We start from the raw sequence: 13,112 nt of genomic DNA on the forward strand, positions 1-13,112 counted from the left end.
CTGCACACAGTGGGAGCCTGGCCCCAGGCTGTGAATTCCCAATTAGCTGGGGAGGGACCATTTTCCTTTGGCTGCAGGTGGAAATGACCCTTCTAAAGCCACTGATCATGAATTAATTAAGGCAGAACCTTGAAGCAAAGTTTCCCTGCCAACCCTGTTACTGAGTGCAGCTCACCAAGGCCTCCAGACATTTCAGCAAAGGTTTGGGGTCATTTGGGTTAGGCTGGCTTAAAAACCACCTTTACAAGGAGGTGAATGAAAGGTGTGGATGGGGATGTCCCTCCTCCCCAGTCCTCTGATCTCCATGGACAAGGGGATGGATGAGGGCATCAGCAGGGAGGGCAAACCTGCCAGCAAGCCCTGGCTTTTCACAAAACCCCAGGGGTAGTCAGGAGGGTGTATTAAATTTGTAACTAAATTCTATTTCAAATTCTGGTGTATGACTTGGGAAAAAATAACCCCAACCCAAATGCCTCTAATAAGAACTGTGATAGTAATTATTATTTTTAATTTTGGTACAAAAGTCCCTGGATTTAGGGGAGGGCAGCTGTTTTCATCAGCTTAGGAAAACTATTCACATGGTCCAAGTTAAGCATGCAGCTCAATCATTTGAGGAACAAGACTTTCTGCAGGCAGATAAGAGCCTAATAACACGATGAGAGCCCAGCCTTCCACTGATAGCAGAAACTAATATTTGTGATGCAACAGTCCTGCATTATTCAGTGGTTAAAGATAATTCTAAGAAACAGAACAGCTTGAGAATTAGCAAAACTAGCAATAAAATATTCTTAGCTGACTCCGGGGGGAAGTAAATTGCCATGTACAGGATTTGCATTCATCTTAATGTTCATTAAAAATGAGACAGCACTGCCTTCCACACACTTGGCCAGAACAGCTCCACAGATCCCTGGAGTGTGACTTGCTGGCCTCACTGAGCCCTGGGACCTGCTGAGGCCTCCCTAACTCATGGCATGTGTGGGTTGGTGTTGGGGTGAGTGATGGAGCCCCAGGTGCCCCCCTGGACACATCCCCAGGGTGCTGTGAGCAATGGCTGCCAGCACTAACTGCTAATTGTGCCCAGCACTAATTGCTAACTGTGCCCAGCACCAGGGTGTTTGTCCCCTCTCCCAGGGGGGAAACTGGCATGGAAAAGCAGCTGCAGAAAAGCAGGAATGTTGGCCCTGGAGGAGATGTGCTGCTGCACACAGCAATGCTGATGTGAGGGGTTTGCACACTCACTCACAGCAGCAGCTCCAGCCGTGACTTTGCTCCTGCACTTGCAGAGAAGGTGGAGAAATACAGCTGGGAGAAGCAAGCTCAGGTTTCCAGCAGGCCATCAGCTGGCCCAGGATGCTCAGTCATTCCTCAAGACCTTTTTGGGCCATTCCTGTTCCCTGGCAGTGGGCAGGTGTCGGGGTTGGATGTCCTGATGCAGCAGTCAGGGCTGACCAATGTGTTAGCAGAAAGTAAAGACCCCTGAATGTGCTGGAATTGTGCTAAAGCATGAAGATCTGAGGCTGCAGGAGTGAAATTGCTGCCCAACTGATTTGCACCAAGAGCTCAGTGCAGCAAAAATGGGTTGCTTTGGGATGTGTGAGGAACCTGCACCACCTCAGCCATAATCCAAACAACAACATGGGACAGAGGGGAGCCACACTCCTGCCTTTCAAATTTCTGCAGAAGCACCCAAGATCTCCAAAAACCCCACTGATGTCTGTGCACCTGGACCCACACCTGCAGCCAGACCACCCCTTGCTGCTCACTGTGTGTGTAAGAGCCACAAACAGTGACTGAGCTGGGGTGGACATGCAGGGAAGGAAAAGGAAACAAACAAACAAACAAGTAATAATAATAATAATAATAATAATAATAATAATAATAATAATAATAATAATAATAATAAAACCAAGTGACACTATTCAAAAGGGGGACTTTATTTTTATTACACTGGAGCCAGGCGTCAGTGCGCCAGTTCAGCTTTGATACACAATAAATCAGCAAACCTGTCACTCAGTTTGGAAACCAAGATTGCAGTGGCACTAAAAACACATTGAAAACATTTACTTTCTTCCCTTTTTTTTTTTTTCCTCTTTTGTTTTTGGTACAAAAATGGTACAAACAACAATACAAAATATTTGTGCTGTTGGCGATTACAAAAAAAGGTTTTTGAACTGGGTTAACGGACGCAAACTTTTGCTTTTGCTTCAGCGTGAATACAGCAGAACAGCAGAAGTCTTCCTTGAGAACAACCACAGTCATGCGGGCTGCTACACAGCTTCTCCATCAGAAAGGAAACATGCAAAATCATCATTAAAATTAAAATGAAAGAAAAAAAAAAGTGCTCCAATTATACATCTACATGTTGTTGTTGTTTTTTCCCCTATTAGGTTTGTAGCTTCAAGCACTAACTACATTATGTACACTGTGTGTGAACAGTTGTATGTGGGGTTGGTGTGGACTGGAAAGAACTTTTATTTTCCCCAGGAAACCGAGTTAATTTGCGTGGGAGACACCTACGTTGTCTGGCTGCTGTTTTAAACACTTGCATTCATGGTGACACAGCATTTCCCCCCCTCCCCCAGTATTTTTTTTCACACTTAAAATGAAGAGCTCCAAAAGACATCACAAATAAAAGTTCTGTATTTTACCTTTAATATGGTTTTTCTTTTAAGATTAAACAAAGTTGCAATCTTGGCATATTGTGTGGTACAGACGCTGCACTGACCATTGCCGTTCTTCAATGCCTGAGCATCCACCCTACGTGAAGCAGTTACAGCCACCTCTGAAACCCCACTTCTGAAGGCTGGATTTGGACCTGACTGTCCCTAGAAATCCATGGGAGCAAACTCCCCATCACCATCGTACAGCTGCCAACGGCATTGCCAGGTCCAACAAAAAAGGGGGAAAAATGGAAAACACAAAACCAGAAGCGAAACGATGACTAGAACGTGGGACACCTAGAACAGACTTGCCTATTTACTGTCATTAATGACCTGCTGAATCTCCTCCTTGCCTTGCAAAGCATTTCTGTGACTGATGCTGCTCCCAGTTTTAGGCTATGTGACAAACAGACCACCAGGGCTGTGGGCCATGCTCTGCCAGGGGTGGCTGTGGGTACAGCAGTGACACTGGACCTGCACATCCCTGGCTTGGGGATGTGCAATCCTCATCCTTAGGAGGTAGGGAGGCCACCATGTGTCTGGCCCCAGTGCCTTGGGAACTCACTGTCCCCATCCCTTGGACAGCAGGGAGAGCTGTGGTGGTGTCCCCTGGCAGTGCTATGGGGTAACAGGGTGGGACAGGGTGTTTTAGGGACAGGATACCCTCCACCTGCCTGAAAGCAAGTCCTTCCCCACTGTCTTGAAGGGTACAAAGAGTGGGGATCACTTCTTCAAATAGTTTAATGTTTTAGTTTAGATTAGTCAGGAAACAGGGACTCTGGTGTCAATGCATTAACCCCTCCTGTGGCCTCAGAATAAACAGCAACTGCAGGCTCAGCCAAAGGGTTCTTAGCCTCAGCACTGATCCTTGTAAGTCTCCATCACCTCCAGCTGCAACTGGTTGTCGCTGTGTCACATCCATGAGGACCAGAGGGGGACAGAATGATGGCAAAGTCACCTTGTCAATGGGACCCCGTGGATTAATGTAAATTTTCTTAGCTGGGTTACAAACCACCAGTAACATTAGCAAGCAAAAAGGTTTGTAAAAAGTGTTCTGTTTTCATTGCTGGATGTGCCCCTTGCTTACCTTCCATGGGTCCCACTGTGAGAAAAGTGGCCTGAGGCTGCTGCTGCTTGTGGGGCTGTAAATCTCAGAGAGGGAGTACACAGGGAGCAGAAAGGGGAAGAGGAAAAGAAGGGAGAGGTCCTGCAGAGGGAGACTGAACATAACTGGGTCAAAACACAATAATCTGGTTGGTTTGATTTATAGGCTCATGGTATTGGAATGGCTGGATTGCAAATGCTGCAGAAAAAAATATCTGCTGATTTTAAAAAAAGTCGCCAGTGGAAACAGGTTGGTTTATTTTTAATCACTTGTTGTTTGACTTAGGTTGCATAAATTCTTGAAAACCTGGAATGATTAGACAAGCTGAAGTCAGACGACATCCCCCTTCATGGCTCCTGTCATCGCTGGGGAGAGTGTGCACTGCTGATGGCCTGGAGCTGCCATCCCACATCCCCGGCAGCCCTTCCCTACCTGAAACCCCTCATCCCAGCCAAAGCCACAGCAGATGTTAAGCACCAAGTGCTCTGGAGCAGGGATTGAGCTGCTGTCCCAGGTAAGCAGTGCCAGGTGGATGGCAGGGCACAGCTCACAGCAGAGACCTGGCTTTGCAGGATCCACACGAGCATTCCAGGGGCTGGCAGGCAGTGGCACAACCCAAGGGATGGAGAACCCTCGGCATCACCCAGCTCTCCAGCTGAATCCTCCTCCCGTGTCGGTGACGAGGCTACGGCGACGGACACCAGCAGCAAGAAACACCAAGAGCATTTTTATTATTCACTGTGCCTGTGCCCAGGCAGCTTCTGCAGAGGTGCAAAGCCCTGGTGGTGAAATATTCCAGCCCGTGGCTTTTCCAAAAGAAACAGGGAAGAATCAAGAGTGCCATGGGTAAGGAAGAGAGGCTGCAGGGCCATGCAGCCTCTGTGCCAGGGAACAGAGGCTGTGAGGTTTGCCAAGAGTGGTTGAGAGGAGGGGGATAGCACATGGCAGAAGCAAACCAAGACTTTGATGGTGGTCACACACGATGACTGAGTTCACAACGATGGAATGGGAATCTGGAAGAGTGTCAGGTGCTGCCAGCCCATGCCTGCCCGTGGTGTGACATCCTCACCTTGCTGCTGCCATTAGCGCCGTCCCTCTCCTCTGAGGTCCACACTATTGCCTCCTGGTCTCCTCAAGAACCTTGGGTGAGAGTGGGTTTGCTCTCTGAGCCGTGAAAGACAAACTGACCCATTGACAGGCCGACCAAGGCAAAAAGAAAGATCTCACCCTTGGTAGTCGATAACATCCTGGTAATGCTGAAGTCCCCTCGGGCAGACTTTTACCATATTCCACTTCATACAAGACACATTTCAAATGCTCATTAATTTACAGAAATTGCATTTTATAGAAAATATGATACAATGAAATATAAAATGCACTAGGAGCATTTCAAAAATCTATAGAGACGATCTTGCAGCCCAGTTTACCCTCTGAAAGGTGCCCACTCATCACCCCAAGCTCTCGTCCTCTCATTCTCGCTCTCATGTGCACGCGCTCGCTCCCCCCGCCTCCCCCCCTTTAACTCTTAGCATTCAACTTGAGAATCAATAGAGATATCAAAAAAAGCGTGATTATCCCCTGGATAATCACCTTCCAATACTGTGCACATTCTTGGATTTAAAGGAAAATATATCTAAGCACTTTTACAAGTTTTAGCGAACCCACTGCAAAATCGTCTGCAGAATATAAAACACAGGTAATCCAAGATTTCATAGCACATTAATTAAGTGGCTCATAATCCATTAAATGTGGTTTATATTACACATCCATGCAGTCTAAATCATTTTACAAACATTAGACATAAACCCACTAGTCCAAATCAGTAAAGGAAAAATGTAATAAAAAAAGCTAATAACTATTTGTTATTGGTTAAACTGACCCTACATATAAACTAGGTAGTTTGCTACCATTTATAATACTGATGTTGAATTATGCCTGGATGCTGCGAAACCTCTTGCTTACTTGGCAATGCTTGAGCATATTAACCACAAGATACTTAACAGGCCCTCGTTGCACTTCTTCTCCAAAAAAACACATTTACTACAGATAGCAGCGCCTACCCATCGAATAGAAAGGACACACATTAGCTGAGTTACACGATGTTGTTGAGCTTTGGCTACTAATGCTCCAAGGCATTAATGTGGAACTAGACTAACTCCATACTTAGGGATGGGAGAAGTGTGGGTAACCTGTCCCTGTCCTTGGCACTGCCTTGGCCGCGAGCGGCGCCGCCGCGCAAACCCTGCCTCAGCCCAGGAGAGCAGCACCAGTGCTGGGCATCCTCAGGGATGGGGGACACCACCACCATCACCACCACCTCCTCCTCGTCCTCCACCTCACCCCGCTGGCGTGTCCGTGGGAGCCAAAACATGGCGATAGCAGAAAAACAAACAGATGGGCCTTTGGTCATGTCACCGTTTACTTCGGAGGGTTTAGGCAAGGGCTGTCGGAGATTTCTGTTGCAATAACCAAAGGCTTTATCAATGCTATAGTTCTATGCAGCTACATTGAGTGCGACCAGGGGCCAGCAGAGCCCTCTGGTCAGTATTTTGCATCTGATAACACTGAATTATATACAACATGATGACTAGTTCACCACCTGCTGAGGCTTAAAGATGGCTGTTTAGATTTCGACTCAAAACATCTCCCCCCCTCCCCACCCCCCCCATCTTCTTCCACCCCAGAATGAGTCACCCCCTTAAAAAAAACCAACAAAACGAAACAAAACAAAAAAAGGCAAAAAAGAAACAATCTCCACAGTTCCTTTTTGTTAACTCCTTCCCAGCTAGAACTGGCTTAGGGTCACAGGGAGTGCTGCCCAGGATGGTTGTATGTTTGTTTTCATCACTCCTGAGATTGAAGGGAATCTGACACATGCACCAAAAGGCACTTTCAAATATATATATATATATATATATTTTAAAAACAGTGCTTCTGTTCTAAGAAATTCAAGTTAAGACAGAGTGCCTTTCACTCTCTTTAGTCATAAAGCAGGTAAACGAGCAATATCCCAGCTGACATTAAAAAAACAAAAAAAAACCAAAAAGAAACCTGCAGCAGAGACAAGTGTTCATGCGAGACAGCTCAATATTCTAGGAAAAAAAATACAACAGAAAAAAAGGAAAAAAAAAAGAAACCTCCTATATCACCACTAAAAATAACAATACAGTCAGCAGGGGATATTAATTAAAAAAGCTGCCACATCTGTACAGTTCTTGCTCCTGCATCAGCTCTTTTCGTTAACGTTGTCTGTGGGTTTGTTGTTTTTGTTTTTTTTTTTTTGTTTCTTATAATTTTTTTCCTCCTTCTTCTTTTTTTTTTAATTTTTTTTTTTGTTTGTTTTATAATAAGATGAGGTCAGTTTAATCTTCCTCTCCTCCCCCGTACATGTCTGCCAGTTTCTTGAAGCGGGGCCCCCAGTCGTTCAGGTAGTCGTAGTCCTGGTCCCCGGAGCTGGAGGAGTTGAGGGAGCTGACGGAGCCGGCGGTGGAGCCGCTGCCCTCGTAGTCAAAGACCAGCAGGGAGTCGTAGGGGGGGGCTGTGGGGTCGTTGTCTGCTGCACGCAGGCCCTGGAGGGGTGAACACATGGTGTTAATGCCCACCGTGGGGTTTGAGGGCTGGGGGGGATGTTTGGGATGCCCGCAGCAAAGCTAAAAAGGGAAAAATGAGTGTCCTGGGGCTTCCCAGATGCACCTCCACGTAGAGAGCTCTCAGCTGCTCCCAGCAGAAAACCCAATGTCCCAGTGTCCCTAAAAAGAGTCGCTATTTCCAATTGTTTATTTCCAATGATCCACTTCTGGATCTGGGAAGCTTTCTGTCCTGCCAGTGTGCCCTTGCTGGGGTTGCCTGTTGAGATCTCCATCTTAGCCAATAAAACAAAAACCAGCACCCTTCCTCCACCACCAATATTTAAATTCTGATGTTTTTCATTCCTTTAGGAAAACAAAATATAAAAAAAAAATCACTCTTGGCAAAATTCTGCAATTAGGACAAACGTGGGGTGTGGAATCCTGGGCAGGGGACTTGGGGAGCATTGCTGCTCCTGTGCAGCGTGGGCAGCAGAGTAGGCAGGCCATGGAAATGGCCTCGGGATATGGAGAAAAAGAATTGCTTTGCTGCAGAGCCCAGCGTCAGGAAAAGCCTCGTGGAATAGCCCTGCAATAAAGCAAATGTTCCACATTCCCACCTTCAGAGGCCCTGACCTCAGTGTGGGGAGATGGAACTGGTTTCAGCAGCAGGGGCGTGTGTGAGGAGAGTGAGTCTTCATGGATGTGTGTAAATGTGAGAGAAGGATGGGCAAAGGGACAAAGGAAGAAGGGATTTTAATGATGAAAATGAGAAAAGCACAGCAGGAAATGCATGTAATAATAGAATTAAATGGCTGTAACATTTATTTTTCTGGTTTAGGAAATGGATGGTGTGCTTTGTCTCGGAGGAAATAATGCATTGATTGGTTTGTAACCACTCAATCACTCAAAACTAAAAATGAGATAAGAAATACCAACTGGATAGATATTTACAGGCAGAAAAAGGAGAAGTAATCTAACATAAAATAAAGAAATTCTCTCTGATCTGTGTCTATCTGTGCTGCAAACTCTTTGAGGCTTTACACCAAACAGAGCTTACGAGGAAGGCACAGACTGCTGAAATAATTACAAGTCCAGCAGCCACAAATGGCTCATTCTGCCTGGGTTCTAAAAAGCATGGTGTTTGTGACACCCACAAGACAGAAATCTTGGGCTTTTTGTTGGTTCAATGCCTTCATTAGGCCAAGCCCTGCATCCTTTGCTCAAATCCTTTCCCTGGCTGGCATCAGATTTCTGGCTGAGCAGTAGCACTGCTTGTCCCGTGCAATCAGGGAAACCTGACTTTAGCTGGCTGCTCAAGCTTTGAAGATGTGACACAGGACCTCCTACAGAACATACCTCGTTAATAAAATCACCAATATCCCCGGGATGTGGGATTACTGGTCTTATGGGATACTGTGGCTCAGCACCAATAGGTCTTTCATCCACCCTTCTGACTCCAGGTGTCTTGTTCAGCACGTGATCCATGGTCTCTGGCTGCTGGAGCTGGCTTAAATCGTAATCCTGTGACAAATGGGAAGGCACAGCGTGAAAACCAGAGCTTTTCCTTCATATCACCTACTCACTCCATGTGCAAACAAGTCAAGGGCTCTAATTCTCTTTCAGCTGAAGTTTGATGGCAAATCTTATCCCTGGGTATGTAGCACCTCCATCTGAATTACAGATGAACCTGACCTCTGAGGAGCTCATAAAATTGACCTCCTAAGAGTGTATCTTATAAGTTAAATTAAGTATTTAAATACTTCCTGAATATTTCACACAGCGTCTAAATATTTGGGATGAAACCCTGGCTTTTGTTTGTGTGTGCAGAGATTTACACTTAACTTTTTTGATAAAATACACAATATAATGTAGAGACACAGAGTTAGTAGACATATTATTGCAATTACATTTCTACAGAAGTAAAAACATTAAAATGTGTATTGCATTTATGCATGTAGACCTTTTCAAAGTAATTATGTTCTTTTTCCTTGTGAAAAATCCCAACAGAATAGGTTTCTATCACGAAATGAGAACCAGGTAATATTTCATTAAAAATATATTCATGTAGGTAATGGTGTTTTGCTGCTTATCCTTTTGCTGTTATTTTTAACGAATCCTTCCTAAAATATTTAAGCCTACTGTGTAGTTGCCTGAAACCAGATACTTCAGCTACTTGGAATGCTTAGAACAGTGCTTTGTTCTACCAGGAAAACTATCCTTGTGCTCAGATGGGGATGATTGAATCTCCAGGAGCAATATTTATAAATAACTTGACAGCAACAGGAAAAAAAAAAAAAGAAATATTAATTGCAAGGATTTTTCTGTGGAATAAGAACTTTTCAAGGTTTGGGTAAACTCCTGCCTCAGAGTTTTCCATGGCAGGTCTCATCAGGCTCACTTGCTTGCCACCAGGACCTCCATGGCAGGATGTGCTACAGTGGTTTTGGGGGATCCCTAAGCACTGACCTGAAACCATGCAGTCCAATTCAACAAGCAAAAATAAAGCCATTACACAATGTACAGTCACATAATCTGCATGAACGTCATATCTGAGAGTGTCCTGGGCTCTTTACTTGTGCTTGGTAGGAGTAAAAAAAACGGTGACTTCAACACGAGTGACCCAACTTTGCTATTTTAGGTGAGGAATGGGACAGGTAGCAGTGGAGAAGCACATCCCAGGAGTGCAGGCCAGGGAGGTTTTCATGAATATCAGGAAGTTTTCATGCAGTATCAGCACTGGTGTCTGTAGGAAGAGCCACTGGAGGAAAGCTGACGTGTTCAGGCAGCCTGTGGCTCAGGGCTCTGTCACTCAGCACAGCTTTGCCACCGCGCGCTGCGTCGCGAGAGAAAATCCCCAAATCTCTTCAGACATTTCTCACAAACCATGTCCAGAAATTAAAAGAAATTAAAGGCACATTAGAGATGATTAAGTAAATGCAGGGAAAGCCCACAGAAGATCAAGCAAGCCACAGGGGTGGGCAGGGCTGTAGCTGCTGGCTGGTTTTACAAAGATCTCTGGTAAAATGCACAATTTTAATGACTTAAATAACAGAAATATGGTTTGAACATGAGTGTCAATGGAGTCATTTATAGTCCTTCTCCAGGAAGGTGCCTGGAGGGTAGAAAAATCCCTGTGGCACTGGCCTCCTGGCATTGTCCTGCTTGCACAGGAGGGTGTCCCACTAATATCCTGAATGTCCTGGACCTGCTATCCCTCCACCACACCAGGGAAGCCAATAAAACTGCCTGGTCATAAATAAAAGAACACAACCCTCTGCATGTATTTTACTAAAAATAATGTGGTTTCTGCCTTTTATTGAGAGTACAGATTGCACCATGGCCACAGCTCAGGGTCTCCTCTCACCTGATCCTCCTCTCCACCTCCCTCTTCATCATACTTGAGGATGTTGTCCCTGACGTCGTCCTCGGGGTCGATGAGCAGCTGCTTGGTGTGCCGCTCCTTCTCCCGCCGCTTCATCCACACCACGAAGAGCAGGACCATGGCTGCAACGGGGACAAGCTGGGTCAGCTGGCACCTCCTGCAGCACCAGGCCAGGCTCAGGGTGTCCTAACTCCTCACCTACCCCTGCCCACTGCAGGGAACCTCACTGGCTGCTGGCAGGAGGAATAAAATGTTAGCCTATTGTGTGGTCTAGTTTTTAAAGGAGGGATCAGTGAGAGCTGTAAATACTGTGACAGATTCTCACTACAAACATTTCTTTAAGATCCATCACCGATGCTGATTGAGCTGATATTAATCAGGAGTAAAACACACAATCAAAGCAGAAGAAACCAGAAACTGTGAAAAGTGCAGCTCTCTGAAAATATTTGATCTGAATTCCTGAGTTCTTAGGATTAGATTTCCACCTTTATTTTATTCAGGGATATAAAGATGGAGGGAAGAGAGCTGCAGAGAAGGAAACAGGTGCAGATACCCAACATTTGTGCACAAGGGGCTGTTCCAGCAGCCTGTTCAGGTCATGAGCCCTGACTGTGACAGTCTCTGCTGTTTTCTGCAGTTGGCCAAGCAAGACTGATCTGGGGAGGATGCACAACACTGAGTCCTGTAATCCAATTTGGCCTCCCTCATATTCTTCTTTGGTCCATGAGGGAGGCTCTTTAGATTTCTGAGATCAGATTAGCCAGGACATTAGCACGTGCATTTGGCCATCGACTTGGAAAGCAAATCTCAGATCATCTGAAATCCTTTCAGAGAGCAGGGCTAGCTTTGCAGAATGAGGGAGAGCAAATCTGGTAGCACACAGCCAAGCTCCTCAGGCATCAGCATTTGCATGCCAGGCTTGGCTAATCTCTCTCAGCACAGTAACAGCGAGAGATGAGCATTAGAAACTTTTCTCATATTAAACAACTCTACCCACAGGGAACACTGGCTCACTGCTCCACAACCTCACCCTTCAAAGGGACACCCACATCCTAGGGGCTGGCTGTGTGCTCCCTGTGAATTACATATCTGGGATATATCTGTGAATATCTGGGAACTCAAGTCTCCACTGACATAAGGCAGCCAGATCTTGTCTTCTCCAAGAAGGTGTTAATATATTTGTTTTCATTCTTGTACTCAGTAGCTGCAAATAATGCCCTGAAGAATGGAAGTTCAGCCTGGGCAGCTGCTGCAGCCACACCTCCCACTGCCTGCTCTCCTCTCCATTCTCCACGCAAGCCCCACACTGAGCTGCAGTGGTGGCAATTTGCAGAAGGGAGCAATGGATGGACAGTGGAGGTGGGAAAAGTGTCCCAGGTTCATTTCACCTGGATCAACCCTCAGCTGTGCCAAACCAACACAGCCAACCAAGCAAACTCAGGCAGGATGTGAGATCCCAAAATTTGGGGGTTTTAGTTGAGACCAGACCCTGGGGACATGGATAGGCTCTCCAACTTGCAGGAGGAGGTGGTTAGGAGCATCCAAATTCTTCTTCCCAGCACCAAAGTGTTTATGCCCAACAGGAATTCAGGGAAGTGAGCGAAGAGGACCGGACAGCTAATTACTGCCATTGTGTGCCAACTGGCACATCCCTGCCTGCCAGCTAACAGAATTGTTTTCAGATAGTTCAGCATGTCTTTAATGCTTATCCCAGATCTATTCAAGAAAGAAAAAAAGAAAAGGAAAGAAAATGTAACTCTCATCTGTAATATAAAACCTCAGCTATTTAGCAGACTATTGAAGTCCTTTTTTCATTGTTCCTTTTCAAGTCTCTCACAACAAGATACCTGACTGGTCCACAAAGACAATATTATAATGGTTACTGAGGTTTATCTTTTTATTTCCCTTTTTTTTTTAAATGATACTTTTTCATGCACTTGTGGAAAAAATGGTGCCATTAATGCCTTTACAGCTGCCTTGGAAAAAAAACCACCTTCAAAGTGTCAATGGTGGATGTAGTGCACTCTCCTTCCTTTTATTCACTCTGCAGAATGGGAAGTGCTATTACTGCTGTTAGAACCATTTTTGCTCTGCATGTAGTTTTCCTTGAAATCTATTGTCTTCACCCTTCACAATTTTTTACTGCATTGCTCTTCTAAATGTGTTATTTGTGCAGCTAATACATCGGGTAGCAAGAAGAAGAAAAAAAAACCCCTTTGAGCAAAGGTAAAGGCATAAACTTCCTTCACAGGAGCAATCCTGGATCTGTCCCCTTGTTTCTTCTTCCTTTTAAAGTCATCCAACTTTGACCTGCTGACTCTAAAATGGACAAATAGCACAAGAAAATCCCTCTTCTGCCTTTTTCTAGGCTATTGTTTAGAGGTCATGATATGAAA

At 45.4% G+C, this 13,112-nt stretch overlaps 1 protein-coding gene across 1 annotated transcript in view; it reads right to left on the reverse strand.

Annotated features, from left to right (window-relative positions):
* Nucleotides 1–6,433: 6,433 nt before the first annotated feature.
* Nucleotides 6,434–13,112, reverse strand: part of LOC136563721 (cadherin-4) — a 418,272-nt gene continuing 411,593 nt past the window's right edge. Inside the window, exons 14-16 of the mRNA XM_066561277.1 lie at nt 10,699–10,838; nt 8,691–8,855; nt 6,434–7,334 (exon numbers count right to left, since the gene is read on the reverse strand). Coding sequence (XP_066417374.1) covers nt 7,128–7,334; nt 8,691–8,855; nt 10,699–10,838 — 512 coding nt within the window. The 3' untranslated portion in view covers nt 6,434–7,127. The remainder of the gene's footprint in view (nt 7,335–8,690; nt 8,856–10,698; nt 10,839–13,112) is intronic.

This window comes from Molothrus aeneus, chromosome 17, assembly GCF_037042795.1.
Source record: "Molothrus aeneus isolate 106 chromosome 17, BPBGC_Maene_1.0, whole genome shotgun sequence".
Lineage (NCBI taxonomy): Eukaryota > Metazoa > Chordata > Aves > Passeriformes > Icteridae > Molothrus > Molothrus aeneus.